At 44.3% G+C, this 15,816-nt stretch overlaps 2 protein-coding genes across 3 annotated transcripts in view; both read right to left on the reverse strand.

Moving 5' to 3' along the window:
* DPP4 (dipeptidyl peptidase 4) overlaps positions 1–15,816 on the reverse strand; it is a 74,563-nt gene that overhangs the window by 32,353 nt on the left and 26,394 nt on the right. For both annotated transcript variants that reach the window (XM_073305626.2, XM_073305625.2), the window contains exons 9-14: positions 15,164–15,324; positions 13,395–13,498; positions 3,409–3,544; positions 3,200–3,244; positions 275–379; positions 119–186 (exon numbers count right to left, since the gene is read on the reverse strand). In XM_073305626.2, the coding sequence (XP_073161727.1) occupies positions 119–186; positions 275–379; positions 3,200–3,244; positions 3,409–3,544; positions 13,395–13,498; positions 15,164–15,324 (619 nt within the window). The remainder of the gene's footprint in view (positions 1–118; positions 187–274; positions 380–3,199; positions 3,245–3,408; positions 3,545–13,394; positions 13,499–15,163; positions 15,325–15,816) is intronic.
* LOC140895583 (uncharacterized) lies at positions 6,466–8,273 on the reverse strand. The gene is made up of 2 exons (XM_073305627.2): positions 7,700–8,273; positions 6,466–7,111 (listed from the first exon to the last, which is right to left on the reverse strand). Exons 1-2 carry the CDS (start codon positions 8,253–8,255, stop codon positions 6,957–6,959), a joined length of 711 nt encoding a protein of 236 aa, XP_073161728.1. The 5' UTR covers positions 8,256–8,273; the 3' UTR covers positions 6,466–6,956.

The following is a 15,816-nucleotide window of genomic DNA, read 5'->3' on the forward strand; positions in this document are numbered from 1 at the left end:
TGGTGGAATCTCCTTCCTTTGAGGTTTTTAAGGTCAGGCTTGACAAAGCCCTGGCTGGGATGATTTAGTTGGGGATTGGTCCTGCTTGCAGTTAAATTGCTTTTCTTACAATACTCACATAAAGTCATTGGTTACAGCTTCTATGCTGATTACTTCCCATTTTCCATGTGTAATAGGTATTCTGCTCTAAAAACATGGGGAGGCAAAAAGCAGAAAGGTAAATTCCATGCTGGCCTGAAGAAAGGTAACTCAGCGCCTAAGAGTTATTACTCACCCCTGTGCTGTTGATATAGTGGATATGTTTGTAGCCCTCTGTATTGCTTAAAATTTTGTAGTAGCTAACATTATCAGATGCGAAGTAAGGGTCAGAAGGCTGAAACTGGAAAAACAACACAAAACTATTAGAGCAGATAACAGAAACCCAAGAACAAAATGCTGACCTTTAGTTTTTGGGAATCCCTCAGCATCTGAATTCATAGGCTCTTAACATTCATGTCATGCATCTCGGTAAACATACCACAGAATACTGTTTCAGTTCAGGGCTGGAAATTTATTTTGATTAGGTGCATGGAACCTATAGCAACCATCTTTAGAAGTAAACACAGCCAACATGCTGTCTTTGTTTGCACAACTTCCGGTACATTAGCAACCTGCCACCCACGAGCTCCCACCTCCCTTTCGAATTAAAGACTTTCAAGTTTACTATTTTCCTGTCACTTTATAATATCATGGTGTACGCGTTACTACAAACACTGTATGTGAAATTTGAGGGGGCCTGCATGATGTTTATGAATTTGAGCACAGTTCATTGACATGTCTTCTATGTTCTGCAAACTTTTCAATTGAAAAATGGCTTCTTTTTCCAATAAAACAAGCTACTTTCCAAAGGCAAAGGGCCCAATTTTGAGTGGACGGTGGCTTCACAATTCAAAACAGCTTAAAACTGGCACTTATATTTTTATGTTTTCATTGTAGAAATAGCCATTCAGCAAAACAGACCTGATCCAAAGCACATTTAAATTAATGGGAGTCTTTCTATTGACTCCAGAGGGCTTTGGATCTGACTGCTTATGTAGAAAAAAATGGAAAGGCATGAAATTGCTTCAAGTGAAATGACATAGTATTTCTATAGTGTGTTACACACTCAAAAAAATTAACCAATCCTCACAGTCCCCCAGGACATGTTATTGTTTATTCCTGTTTTACATATGGGGAAACTGAGATAGATAAAGTGACTTGCCTAAGGCCATTCAATGAGTGAGTAGCATAAACTGGGATTAGAAATCAAGCCTTTTCAATACCTGTGTTCATTTCTCTGGACAACACTGCCTCCTTGGTAATATTTTTGTACAAAATTTCATGGAATGTATTTCACTAGTTTCTCAAAGCCCTATTTAAAACTGCAGTCTCACTTCAGCTAAATGTGATTCTCCTTTAACTTAATTGGCAAGGGCTTAAATTTCTGAGGTAACACACTGTTGGTTCCTAGGCCATGAGCAATATAGGGACCATGAAGTCCTGAGTGATCTTGAATTCACTACATTTTCTTTGGTTGGTAAAAATAATAATACTGCCCAGCTCTTACACAGTGCTTTTCATCAGTAGATCTCAAAGCACTTTACAAAAAGAGGTCACCGATCAACCAGTGTCATGTTATCCTGGGTTAGATGAGATTAAAGGGACAGAATATGTAAGGGCTTGCCTATATGGACATTTTGTGCATGGCAAGCCAGGACGTGAGTCTACTGTGCACTAGCCTGTCACTTACTAAGTGGCTGTGTAGACTCAGCTACCGCACACTGAAAGTTCCATAATGTGCTTTGATCGACTGCTGTTTGAAATGGAAATTTTAGTGCACAGTAGCAGGACCCACTTGGCCAGTTAGTACACCGCAGGCTAGTGTGCTGTAGACTGTCACCCACCCTGCTGTCTCACACACGTTTGCTATCTCTGTGTTAATAAACCTCACCTTGGCTTTGATCCTTTTCATACAGTGAAGATTTTTTTTTTTAATCCTGCTAGTTGAATGGCACAAAGACTCCCCATTTTGCCCAAGAGCTTACACCAATTGCCTAATTGTGGAGCCTTTGCTGTACAGAAGCAAAATGTGTCAGGATTAAAGCCTTCCTTTCCAAATCAAATTTGACAGCAGGTGGGATGATCTCTCATCGTTGTGCTGGGGATGATTTCATCCCTGCTGTTTCCTCCCTCACTGCATTTCTTTAAATTTTTGCTTTTTGACTTAAAAGTGAATTTGTGACTAAAACAGAGTCAATGTGTGGAGAGTGCGGGCGTAGAGAGCATATTCTGTGTTCTCATCAGAAATTCTGAAACACATTTCTCCCTCTAGTCTGATCTTTTGGGTCTATTCTTCACTTCCTCCAGATCATCTAAGTACTTCAACAGGTGCCTACTCTCTACCACATGGCATTCTGTCCCTATGCAATGTGGAAAATGGCATTTAGATGGGGTTCTACTCAGCAGAGCTGTGTGAAAAATTTCATCTGGTTGGTTAAAATGTATGCAAAAAAGCGAGCAAGATTTTGTTGTTGTTGTTGTTGTTTGGGGAATTTTATTTTGTTTCAAGAGAAAAAAGGGAGACATTTGAATGAAATGATATTGTATTTTGCTATGCTGAAGACCCACTTTCCAAATCAGTGGAGAGGCTATGGGCCAGATTCTTTTAGTACATTCTGGCTCCTTCATGCCACACTAACGGTGCAACAACGGGCTGGAGAGTGGCCAAGTCTCGCTAACTGAGAATTCCACTGGTGTTGAGGACTTGTCAGCTGGCACAGAGAATACCTGTCTCCTGCATAACCTCACCCTACCACCAGGGTAGGCAGTGACTCAGAGGCAAAGCCAGCTATCTTTAGCTGGTGTGCAGTCCCAGAGGACTGTTGCCAACTGGCAGCTCCTAGATCGATCTAACCTATGTGGAGCCAGGGTTACGAGCCAAACTCACAAAGTTTAGAGTTACAAAACCCATGAAATTTAAATGAGTGGGTTTTACACAGCTCCAGCTGAGATCTATTCCTTTTGCCACATGTGCGCAGTTAGCAGTTGTCCAAGGTAAGTTATGGACCAGGTCTGGGTAACACACCATTAGAAAGGTAAGAAGTTCATAATAAATGTGTTCTTTACATTTAATTATCAATGTGTTATGTAACATGTTGTAATCTAGAAACTGAATACTCACTCTGCCGATCCAGCCAGTTTTACTTTCTTCTGTATGTTGTTTGCCCTGAAGGGAAGGGAAAAAAAAACACAACCCCCCCAACCGGCATTATGGTATATATTTCACATAGTCTATGTCACACACAAATATGTCTGAATATATTTTTCTTCCCTCAACCCCACTCTTGACTCTTATTAAGTCATTTGACTATTTAGCTCCATTTTTCATACCTCTGGGCATTGCCACATTCCATTCTCTCTTGTAAAGTCACAGACCGCAAGGACTGAAATATTCTGAATCCTTCTGAGCCACTGCAGACAGATCCTTTCATCTGTTACCCATGTTACAACACTCAAATAGTGATCCCTGGAAATAACAAAGGCTATTAGATGCTTTAGCACCTTCCATACACTACTCTTCTATATAGTCAGGCTTCAGAGTAGCAGCCGTGTTAGTCTGTATCTGCAAAAAGAAAGGGAGTCCTTGTGGCGCCTTAGAGACTAGTCTCTAAGGCGCCACAAGTACTCCTTCCCTTTTTTCTATATAGTGGTGTCCAGTATTTCATTGAACTTTACATATTCCAGTCTTACACTTTTAGGGTATGTCTACACTACGAAATTAGGTCGAATTTATAGAAGTCGGTTTTTTAGAAATCGGTTTTATATATTCGAGTGTGTGTGTCCCCACAGAAAATGCTCTAAGTGCATTAAGTGCATTAACTCGGCGGAGCGCTTCCACAGTACCGAGGCAAGCGTCGACTTCCAGAGCGTTGCACTGTGGGTAGCTATCCCACAGTTCCCGCAGTCTCCGCTGCCCATTGGAATTCTGGGTTGAGATCCCAATGCCTGATGGGGCTAAAACATTGCTGCGGGTGGTTCTGGGTACATATCGTCAGGCCCCCGTTCCCTCCCTCCCCCCGTGAAAGCAAGGGCAGACAATCATTTCGCGCCTTTTTTCCTGAGTTACCTGTGCAGACGCCATACCACGGCAAGCATGGAGCCCGCTCAGGTAACCGTCACCCTATGTCTCCTAGGTGCTGGCAGACGCGGTACGGCTTTGCTGCACAGTAGCAGCAACCCATTGCCTTCTGGCAGCAGACGGTGCAATACGACTGGTAGTCGTCCTCATCGTGTCCGAGGTGCTCCTGGCCACGTCGGTTGGGAGCGCCTGGGCAGACATGGGCGCAGGGACTAAATTTGGAGTGACTTGACCAGGTCATTCTCTTTAGTCCTGCAGTCCTATTGAACCGTCTTATGGTGAGCGGGCAGGCGATACGGACTGCTAGCAGTCGTACTGTACCATCTTCTGCCAGGCAGGCAAGAGATGAGGATTGCTAGCAGTCGTATTGTACCATCTTATGCCAGGCAGGCAAGAGATGAAGATGGCTAGCAGTCGTACTGTACCATCTTCTGCCAAGCAGCCATGAGATGTGGATGGCATGCAGTCCTTCTGCACCGTCTGCTGCCAGCCAAAGATGTAAAAGATAGATGGAGTGGGTCAGAACAAGAAATAGACCAGATTTGTTTTGTACTCATTTGCCTCCTTCCCTGTCTAGATCACACTGCAGTCACTCACAGAGAAGGTGCAGCGAGGTAAATCTAGCCATGTATCAATCAGAGGCCAGGCTAACCTCCTTGTTCCAATAACAACGATAACTTAGGTGCACCATTTCTTATTGGAACCCTCCGTGCAGTCCTGCCTGAAATACTCCTTGATGTACAGGCACACCCTTTGTTGATTTTAGCTCCCTGAAGCCAACCCTGTAAGCCATGTCGTCAGTCGCCCCTCCCTCCGTCAGAGCAACGGCAGACAATCGTTCCGCGCCTTTTTTCTGTGCGGACGCCATACCAAGGCAAGCATGGAGGCCGCTGAGCTCATTTTGGCAATTAGGAGCACATTAAACACCACACGCATTATCCAGCAGTATATGCAGCACCAGAACATGGCAACGCGATACCGGGCGAGGAGGCGACGTCAGCGCGGTCCCGTGAGTGATCAGGACATGGACACAGATTTCTCTGAAAGCATGGGCCCTGACAATGCATGCATCATGGTGCTAATGGGGCAGGTTCATGCTGTGGAATGCCGATTCTGGGCTCGGGAAACAAGCACAGACTGGTGGGACCGCATAGTGTTGCAGGTCTGGGACGATTCCCAGTGGCTGCGAAACTTTCGCATGCGTAAGGGCACTTTCATGGAACTTTGTGACTTGCTTTCCCCTGCCCTGAAGCGCATGAATACCAGGATGAGAGCAGCCCTCACAGTTGAGAAGCGAGTGGCGATAGCCCTGTGGAAGCTTGCAACGCCAGACAGCTACCGGTCAGTTGGGAATCAATTTGGAGTGGGCAAATCTACTGTGGGGGCTGCTGTTATGCAAGTAGCTCACGCAATCAAAGATCTGCTGATATCAAGGGTAGTGACCCTGGGAAATATGCAGGTCATAGTGGATGGCTTTGCTGCAATGGGATTCCCTAACTGTGGTGGGACCATAGACGGAACCCATATCCCTATCTTGGCACCGGAGCACCAAGCCGCCGAGTACATAAACCGCAAGGGGTACTTTTCGATAGTGCTGCAAGCTCTGGTGGATCACAAGGGACGTTTCACCAACATCAACATGGGATGGCCGGGAAAGGTCCATGATGCTCGCATCTTCAGGAACTCTGGTCTGTTTCAAAAGCTGCAGGAAGGGACTTTATTCCCAGACCAGAAAATAACTGTTGGGGATGTTGAAATGCCTATATGTATCCTTGGGGACCCAGCCTACCCCTTAATGCCATGGCTCATGAAGCCGTACACAGGCAGCCTGGACAGTGGTCAGGAGCTGTTCAACTACAGGCTGAGCAAGTGCAGAATGGTGGTAGAATGTGCATTTGGACGTTTAAAGGCGCGCTGGCGCAGTTTACTGACTCGCTTAGACCTCAGCGAAACCAATATTCCCACTGTTATTACTGCTTGCTGTGTGCTCCACAATATCTGTGAGAGTAAGGGGGAGACGTTTATGGAGGGGTGGGAGGCTGAGGCAAATCGCCTAGCTGCTGGTTACGCGCAGCCAGACACCAGGGCGGTTAGAAGAGCACAGGAGGGCGCGGTACGCATCAGAGAAGCTTTGAAAACCAGTTTCATGACTGGCCAGGCTACGGTGTGAAAGTTCTGTTTGTTTCTCCTTGATGAAACTCCCCGCCCCTTGGTTCACTCTACTTCCCTGTAAGCTAACCACCCTCCCCTCCTCCCTTTAATCACCGCTTGCAGAGGCAATAAAGTCATTGCTGCTTCACAGTCATGCATTCGTTATTCATTCATCACACAAATAGGGAGATGACTACCAAGGTATCCCAGGAGGGGTGGTGGAGGAGGGAAGGAAAATGCCACACAGCACTTTAAGCACAGCACTTTAAAAGTTTACAACTTTAAAATTTATTGAATGACAGCCTTCTTTTTTTTGGGCAATCCTCTGTGGTGGAGTGGCTGGTTGGCCGGAGGCCCCCCCACCGCGTTCTTGGGCGTCTGGGTGTGGAGGCTATGGAACTTGGGGAGGAGGGCGGTTGGTTACAGAGGGGCAGCAGTGGCAGTCTGTGCTCCAGCTGCCTTTGCTGCAGATCAACCATACACTGGAGCATACTGGTTTGGTCCTGCAGCAGGCTCAGCATTGAATCCTGCCTCCTCTCATCACGCTGCCGCCACATTTGAGCTTCAGCCCTGTCTTCAGCCCGCCACTTACTCTCTTCAGCCCGCCACCTCTCCTCCCGGTCATTTTGTGCTTTCCTGCACTCTGACATTATTTGCCTCCACGCATTCGTCTGTGCTCTGTCAGTGTGGGAGGACAGCATGAGCTCGGAGAACATTTCATCGCGAGTGCGTTTTTTTTTTTCTTTCTAAGCTTCACTAGCCTCTGGGAAGGAGAAGATCCTGTGATCATTGAAACACATGCAGCTGGTGGAGAAAAAAAAAGGGACAGCGGTATTTAAAAAGACACATTTTATAAAACAGTCGCTACACTCTTTCAGGGTAAACCTTGCTGTTAACATTACATACATAGCACATGTGCTTTCGTTACAAGGTCGCATTTTGCCTCCTCCCACCGCGTGACTACCCCCTCAACCTTCCCCCCTCCCTGTGGCTAACAGCGGGGAACATTTCTGTTTAGCCACAGGCAAACAGCCCAGCAGGAATGGGCTCCTCTGAGTGTCCCCTGAAGAAAAGCACTCTATTTCAACCAGGTGACCATGAATTATATCTCACTCTCCTGAGGATAACACAGAGAGATAAAGAACGGATTTTGGTTGAATGCCAGCAAACATACACTGCAATGCTTTGTTCTACAGTGATTCCCGAGTACGTGTTACTGGCCTGGAGTGGTAAAGTGTCCTACCATGAAGGACGAAATAAGGCTGCCCTCCCCAGAAACCTTTTGCAAAGGCTTTAGGACTACATCTAGGAGAACCGCAAATGCCAGGGCAAAGTAATCCTTTCACATGCTTGCTTTTAAACCATGTATAGCATTTTAAAAGGTACACTCACCAGAGGTCCCTTCTCCGCCTGCTGGGTCCAGGAGGCAGCCTTGGGTGGGTTTGGGGGGTACTGGCTCCAGGTCTAGAGTGAGAAACAGTTCCTGGCTGTCGGGAAAACCGGTTTCTCCGCTTGCTTGCTGTGAGCTATCTACAACCTCCTCCTCCTCATCATCTTCTTCGTCCCCAAAACCTGCTTCCGTATTGCCTCCATCTCCATTGAAGGAGTCAAACAACATGGCTGGGGTAGTGGTGGCTGAACCCCCTAAAATGGCATGCAGCTCATCATAGAAGCGGCATGTTTGGGGCTCTGACCCAGAGCGGCTGTTTGCCTCTCTGGTTTTCTGGTAGGCTTGCCTCAGCTCCTTCAGTTTCACGCGGCACTGCTTCGGGTCCCTGTTATGGCCTCTGTCCTTCATGCCCTGGGAGATTTTCACAAAGGTTTTGGCATTTCGAAAACTGGAACGGAGTTCTGATAGCACGGATTCCTCTCCCCAAACAGCGATCAGATCCCGTACCTCCCGTTCGGTCCATGCTGGAGCTCTTTTGCGATTCTGGGACTCCATCATGGTCACCTGTGCTGATGAGCTCTGCATGGTCACCTGCAGCTTGCCACGCTGGCCAAACAGGAAATGAGATTCAAAAGTTTGCGGTTCTTTTCCTGTCTACCTGGCCAGTGCATCTGAGTTGAGAGTGCTGTCCAGAGCGGTCAGAATGGAGCACTCTGGGATAGCTCCCGGAGGCCAATACCATCGAATTGTGTCCACAGTACCCCAAATTCGAGCCGGGAACGTCGATTTAAGCACTAATCCACTTGTCAGGGGTGAAGTAAGGAAATCGATTTTAAGAGCCCTTTAAGTCGAAATAAAGGGCTTCACTGTGTGGATGGGTGCAGGTTTACATTGATTTAACGCTGCTGAATTCGACCTAAAGTCCTAGTGTAGACCAGGGCTTAGTTGCAGTGAACTTTTCAGTTGCATTCAATGCAACAGATCTCAGTGACCCATTGCAATGCTTGATGTCTATTGTTTAGCCATCAGGTAATGCCTCGGCTTACTTTCATTCGTACAGTAAGGCACTAGCTCAAGGGTGGGCAAACTACAGCCTGTGGGCCAGATCCAGCCCATGAGCTGTTTTAAGCCAGCCTGCAAGCCGCACCACGCGGCTTGGCCCTGCTCCAGCACTCCGGCCGGGGTGCAAGGTCAGGGCCACACCACGTAGATCCCAAAAGCTGCGGCATGGCCCCGCTCTGGCTCCTACGCACTCCAATGGGAGCTACAGGGGCAGTGCCTGCAGATGCAGCAGCACGCAGAGCTGACTGGCCGCCCCTCCACGTAGGAGCCGGAGAAGGGACATGCCACTGCTTCCGGGAGCCGCTTGAGGAAAGCGTCACTTGGAGCCTGCACCCCTGGGCCTCTCCCCACGCCCCAACCCCCTATCCCAGCCCTGATCCCCATCCCGTTCTCCAAACCCCTCAATCCCAGCCCGGAGCAGCCTCCTGTACCCCCAAACTCTCATCCCCACCCCAGAGCCCGCACCCCCAGCCAGAACCTGCACCCCTGCTGCCCTCTGAACCTCTCGGTCTGAGCCCAGAGCACCCTCCTATACCTCAAACTCCTCATCTCCAGCCCCACTCCAGAGGCTGCACCCCCTCCCACACCCTAACCCCAATTTTGTGAGCATTCATGGTCTGCCATACAATTTATATTCCCCGATGTGGCTCACGGGCCAAAAAGTTTGCCCACCCCTGCACTAGCTAGAGTTTTTGTGTGTCAGTATCCCACAAGAATTACAGTTAAATGATGACAGAGACATTGATGGATGCACTCTGAACTGCACAACACAATGTCAAAAGCCCTGTACTATGGACAGTTAGAGGGGATTCTACTTTATCCCAAATGGTATTGGTCTGAGATTTTGGAGTTTTATGCCACACAGTCTCAATGAAGTTCTAAGAGGTCATGGAGTGTAGAGAAGTGACAATCAGAAATCCTTGGTTAACCAGGGAGTCCAGATAAAATGGAGATTTTTGTAGCTGGTCCTATGCACTTCCTAAGTGGGACCTATTATCCCACTGACTCAGTCTGATATCGCTGTGAGTCCTGTGCTTACTATGAAGGACTTAAGCATAGTAACACCACATTTTGCTACTCAAGTATCTTAGTTCCATCTCCAGAACATCATCCAGCTGAGAACTTTACTTTATAGGAAGGACTTAGAAGCAAAGAGACAAGCTTTCACTTTTATAATTTTGCACTCTATTTGCATGAGCGCCTCACGCTATTATAACAAAGGGCAGTACCCCCAGAATGCAGTGGTTCTCATTCCCAACTATGATCCCTTACTCTTGTGTGTAAAAAGAGAAGATAAGGTTATGCCCTCCCATTATGACATAACATCATTACAACAGGCTTTGTGAACTGATCTAATGAAAATGTCTTCACAGGACTTTGCTCTTAGCTCTACAGCTGACATGTTTGTCAAAGTCAGCTACCCCTGTGATGCTTGTCAAAGTTCATGTTTCTTCTCTCTCCTTCCCTTAACAATCAGCTGACAAAGAGTGGGTGGGAAGTTTTGTGGTGTAATTAGTTAACTGTTTTTGAGACCATAAACATGCCCCCTCTGCAAAAAAAAACCTGCACTTATTATTTACTTCAACCACAACAACTGTACTTTGTCAGACATGCCATCTGGCTTCCTGGTCTCATTATTTTGGGGGAATTTCTGACTACAATGTAGGGGTTCTTTTCATACATATATAAAGTGTATAAATCTCTATTTCTGTGCTAGGCAGCCCATGACGCTTGGCTGTGGATTGTAATGCTCTGATAGGACACTTGTACTTCAGGTTTTATGTTTCGTGAACAGTTTCAAATTTAATGTTTAATTTTAATGTTACTGTTTTTACTGTTTTGGAGCAATACAGGGCTAGCCACAGAAAAAAAGGAAATTGCAACAAGGAAATGGCTAGAAGAAGGAGCCTTTGACACTTTTCTATCCCCTCCTCCAACCCATGCCTTCAACAGTTGTTTCCTGGGGTAGTTAGAAAAGAAATCCAAATTTAGTAATGAAAAGTGTTTAAAAAGTTGGTTTTGTTTCTTTAAATTGAGAAAGCCGACAATTCTGCAGGAAGAGTTAAATGTCAAACAAGAAAAGACAATTAAAAAAAAAAGACAGACAACTATCATTTTGTTCAAAGACTTTTTGCAGCTTTTTTAAAAAAATGACCATATTTTACAACTAATAGGTACTTCTGGTTTTCAGGGATTTTTATATTTGAGGAGTAAATTGTGATATGATTAATTCAAATTACAGGGATGTCAGGCAGTGCAAAAGTATTGCATTTCCCTTCCTTTTTTTCTCCCTGAAAAGTGTACTCCTGCATTCCGCTACCACAGTGTGTTCTCCCACTCTGCAAACTTCTCATTCCAACACTGGTACAAACTGATAGTCTCACAGGGTGAAATCCATCCCTGTGCACAGGTCTGGGCATTACTTATGTTTCACTTAACCATCCCACATGAACACTCAGCACCACGGGGACCTAAGTGAGATCTGAATGATATGTGTGTTTTGTGCTGGCCTTCTGCAAATGCACAAAGTGCCCCTCTGGCTAAACGCTACAATTTATGAGAAATTCCTAAATCCTGAGGGCCAGACCCACTCAAGAAACACAGACAGTGAAAGGAGCCTCTCTCCACATCGTTTTCTTTAGGCACAATAGACATCCTCATGCTCAGAGAGGGCAAGGACCCCATAATATCAGGGCTAATGCACTAGCTTGTGCAGAAGGACACAGGTGTCCTGTCAGCGCTCCTGGCCCAGCCAACAGAACTAGATATCAGTGGCCAGAGGTGCACCGGCTTTAAGCCTGGTGAAGTGGCTATGCTCCTTGGGAGTGCTCAGCACCACGGCATAGGCAAATGTGTGCAGGTATAATGTCTCCTGGAGCTCCCCCTGGGGTAGTAAGGCCATGCACACTCCCCCCACTGCCATGAAGACTGTACTTAATGCCAGAATTTAGCCATACAAGGGTGAAAGGTTACATCTCTCATAATGAAAATGCCAAAAAACTTGCCTGTATCCCCTTCTCTATCCCCAGCTGGCAGTCTATTTACAGTGGGGACAAATCTATCTTTTCACAACAGGGAAAACTTGAGACAACCCACACTATTTTGGGGTTACTTTTCCCTCATCAGTGAGAATGTTTTCTATGCAGTCCCCACCATGAATACTTACATTGCTTTACATTACACTACATCAACCGCAGACCATCTTTTATTTATTAAACTTCACTATCATGTAATTCATTAAGAGAGGTGGGAGTTGTGCATGCGGAGGGATGTTTGTAACAGCATCAGGTGTTTCCTACATCAAGGTTTAATTTAAGTATTACATGTAACATATTTGATCCTAAGCAGACTTAGACATCTGTATTCTTCAAAATTCTGGGTCTGATTCACCATTGTGTTAGCCCAGATTTCTATGGTGTTACACTGATATAAAACTAGAGTAATTCCAGCAGAAAATCAGGCCCTGTATTAGGCTGGGATGGTGCGTGCATGTTATTGTTTTGAGCTAAGAATGGTATTGTTCTGCTTTCACTGGGTGCTAGTGAAATATAAGGAGATTTTTCTAAAGAACAAAGAAACCAATTAAAAACTAAACTGAAACCAGATATTTATTCTATACTTCTATCTAGAAAACTTCAAGAGCTAGTTAGCATCATCAATATTTTGTGGAATTATTGTAGGGCTATAAAAGAATATATGAACAATATATTAATGCAAACAAACACATGAGGTTGGATATATGCTTCAATCGCTGATTCAGTTAATGCAAAGAATGTCGATTTTACTGTGGTGAGGATTGGAATGGAACATTCTCTGTTTTCTGGCTGTAGTTATTTGATAACACAGCAGAGGATGCTGTTTTATTTCCCGACTAACAGGCCTGTTTGCTTTCTCTAAAAATTATCACATCTTTCTGTGTGATACAGTACACGCTATCTCACTGTCTCTAAATCCTTACTGCAAACATTAGACACCTACACTCAGTAAGTCTACAGTATTGTGGAAACAGGAGACTTTGGATACAGAATTGTGCATGTATGTGTTAAATCCTTTTGGTTGCTCTTTTCAGAATACTCAAATTTATGTCAAGTAGTACAATGTCAGTGGCATTTTGAGAAATAAGACTTTTCATTTACTTTCAGAATTGCTGGTTTACACATTCTAAGTTTAATCAGAGAAACTTTGCTAGTTACCTCACAATATACACAGTGTTGCTTTAAAATGAGCCAATGAAAACACAATGGAATCTTCTCCCAGTGAAACCAGACACAGTGAATCTTCATTTACAGTGTAATAGAGTGACAATTCTAAATTTTTTCTCAGTGCAGAGTAATGTGCAAATTGCAATTCCACGTATAGTCAATTTCTGCTGATAGTAAAGCTGTTCTGTGAAATGACTTCATTATAAGAAGGATCCACTATCTATGATGAGCTAACAACATGTCATATTCTGAGCACAAGAAATCTGGAATATGCCATCACCTTTAAATAATTTTTTGAAAGAATAATATCTGCATGGGCTTTACACAGTAAATCCTGTTCCTCTCTGAGCAGTGTGATAATGTAACCCAGTGATATATAATAGTAATCTAGGGCATTCACAGAGAAAACACACATACTATCAAAACTACTTACCCTGATATTATGCTAGCTGGTGCAACAATTTCACGGGAATTCACAGGGGGAGGAGATTCAGTATTCACAACAAATAATTTTACAGTAGGATTTGCAGCTCCTGCCTAAAAAAGAATAAAACGTTTCGCAGTACTTTTGAAGACAATAAATACTTTCTAAGTGAAAACAACCCTTGAAATTAGGGAAGACAGCAAAGAAGCTGTAAAGTGCAACAGCAGTGAGACAGCAGTACCATGTATGTTAGACTGTGTGAAGAAACACAATTCGGTTCAGATGGGCACATACACTTATCTTTTTCATTAAGAAATTAGCCACATAGTTCTAATAAAAACATACCTCGTCATTTACAAAAATAAACATCCATAATTGTGTTTGATATATTTTGTCTTCATTTACTATATTTGCTAATATACCATAACTTCTGCTCTCCAGCAATGGATTATATTCAATCCCACTACCACCCTTTGCCACGGATTCAGGAAGTCTGACATCTAACAGTAATATATTTCCTGAGCAGATGCCCTCTCCTTTAAGAGAAGTCAGTACCATCCCTTTCAGGTCGTTGATTCCTCTACAAATGACAATCACCCAGAAATGCCAGTAATTGGAGTTAAAAACTCACAGCTGATCCTTCTTAAGACCAGCAATTTTCCATGCTAAGAGGGACACATACTTCTGAGGAGTTCAGTGAAGAAACAAACAAATCCACTACCTGGTGTCCCTTGGTGAGACCTTTATCCAGCAAAAACATCACCAGTATCTCCTTATTTGGTCACAAAGCCCACAACAAATGAGAAATTAAAACAATCAGTCAATCTCCTGGGAGCCATTGACTGAAACATCCCTAAACATGACACGGTGATTTCCCTGGAGATGGTGCTTTTTATGGTACCACTGAAATGTTCCTGATTCTCACACACCCATCTTCCTCTCCCAGCCTCCCAGTCAGAAACATTTGCTTTGAGATTTGTGGACAGAAAGTGCTATGTAAATGCAAACCTTATTCCACAGCTGCTGAGTTTAGCTTATTAACGGCCATATTCAAGTTGGGATCCCTGATGCTATTAGTCAACTATCCTGCTGTCACCAGCTGGACCACTGTCAACATCACCAAATGAAGTTCGACCAGCTTTTCTTCTGTGTATGTGCTTCTCTGATTCATTACACCTTGCTATCCTTCATTCAGTTTCCTCCATTCACTCTGCTACCTAAGGGACAAATTCTCCTTACGTTGTGGGCATACGGTGGCCATCTGGCAGTGGAACTGGTGGAAGGAAGCACTGCGCTCTGAGAGCTTCACCCATGGTATCAAGGATAGAAGGGCATAGGTGTGGACAGTGAATCTGTGACTATGAAACACGCTGGCCAATATTACCCCTCCTTCCTCTATGGAAGGCACACATCACCCTAGGGACTGGGACTGTAGCGCTGGAAAGGTTCTGTGGCCTGCAGGAGAAAATTCTGTGAAATTAAAGCCCATGCAACACCCTTATGCATAGTGCCAGATAACAGCATGCCTCACTATCTGCAAGACTGCCTGTCATCCCTTCAGTGGTTCTGGAGAAATAACAAAACCTTAAATCAGACTTTTTCCCCCTGAAGATAATAAAAATACATTAACATTGCCAGATGCTGTTGACTTCAGTAAGAGTAATCACAGCAAGCTGTTGAGGAGAGACAGACAATATTTTCATTAGCAGGAAGTGATTAAATGATTAAGAGAATAGTCCCAAACTGCTGAACAACCATGTTTAATAAATAACACAGACCTTGGGATATGGGAGTCTAATGGTCTTTGGATACTGCAGCGTGTCTTCTGCATAAAAGGAATACTCCATAACAGGAACTTCTGTATCATTAAACTCTGCATATGCTAAAAAACTGGCATTTGGAGACCACCACAGAGCAGAATGGGTGCCAAACATTTCCTCTGAAAGAGATGCAAAGGCGTTCTTTTGAAGTAATAGCTGCTAAATTGGCTTCTGCATCTGAATTATTGTTCTAATTTACTTTGCACAGATTTATGCTGAAGTTCAGCTACTGAAGTACAGACTATTTGCCTTTTGCCTGGGTTCTAGAATGACATAGTAAGTGAATGCTTACAACACACAGCCTTTTATAGTTATACTTCCTGAATCTGGCTGCAATAATAAAAAAAATCTGTACTGGGTGCTAGACCTGACATCTATCACACACGCCCCTTACAAAATAAATGAATTTTAAAATAACATAAAACCTTTATCACTTTATGATGTATAAAATTCCCAAATTAGCTTTGAATCTTATAACCAACTTATCTGGAAGTAAAGCAGATCTATTGCCAAATCTAAGAGTGGAAGGTAAAGCCAGACATTTTTAAAATTTGGCATACATTCCTGTTTTAACCTATGCACACAGAAAACAAATATGAATTCTGCAGAGA

This window comes from Lepidochelys kempii, chromosome 11, assembly GCF_965140285.1.
Source record: "Lepidochelys kempii isolate rLepKem1 chromosome 11, rLepKem1.hap1, whole genome shotgun sequence".
In the NCBI taxonomy this organism is placed as follows: domain Eukaryota; kingdom Metazoa; phylum Chordata; order Testudines; family Cheloniidae; genus Lepidochelys; species Lepidochelys kempii.

Coding starts and splice junctions, on each gene's coding strand:
- LOC140895583 (XM_073305627.2), bottom strand. CDS start 8,255: ATGATGGAGTCCCAGAATCGCAAAAGAGCTCCAGCATGGACCGAACGG. Junction 7,112..7,699: donor AGGCGGAGAAGGGACCTCTG/GTGAGTGTACCT, acceptor TTTCTCCACCAG/CTGCATGTGTTTCAATGATC.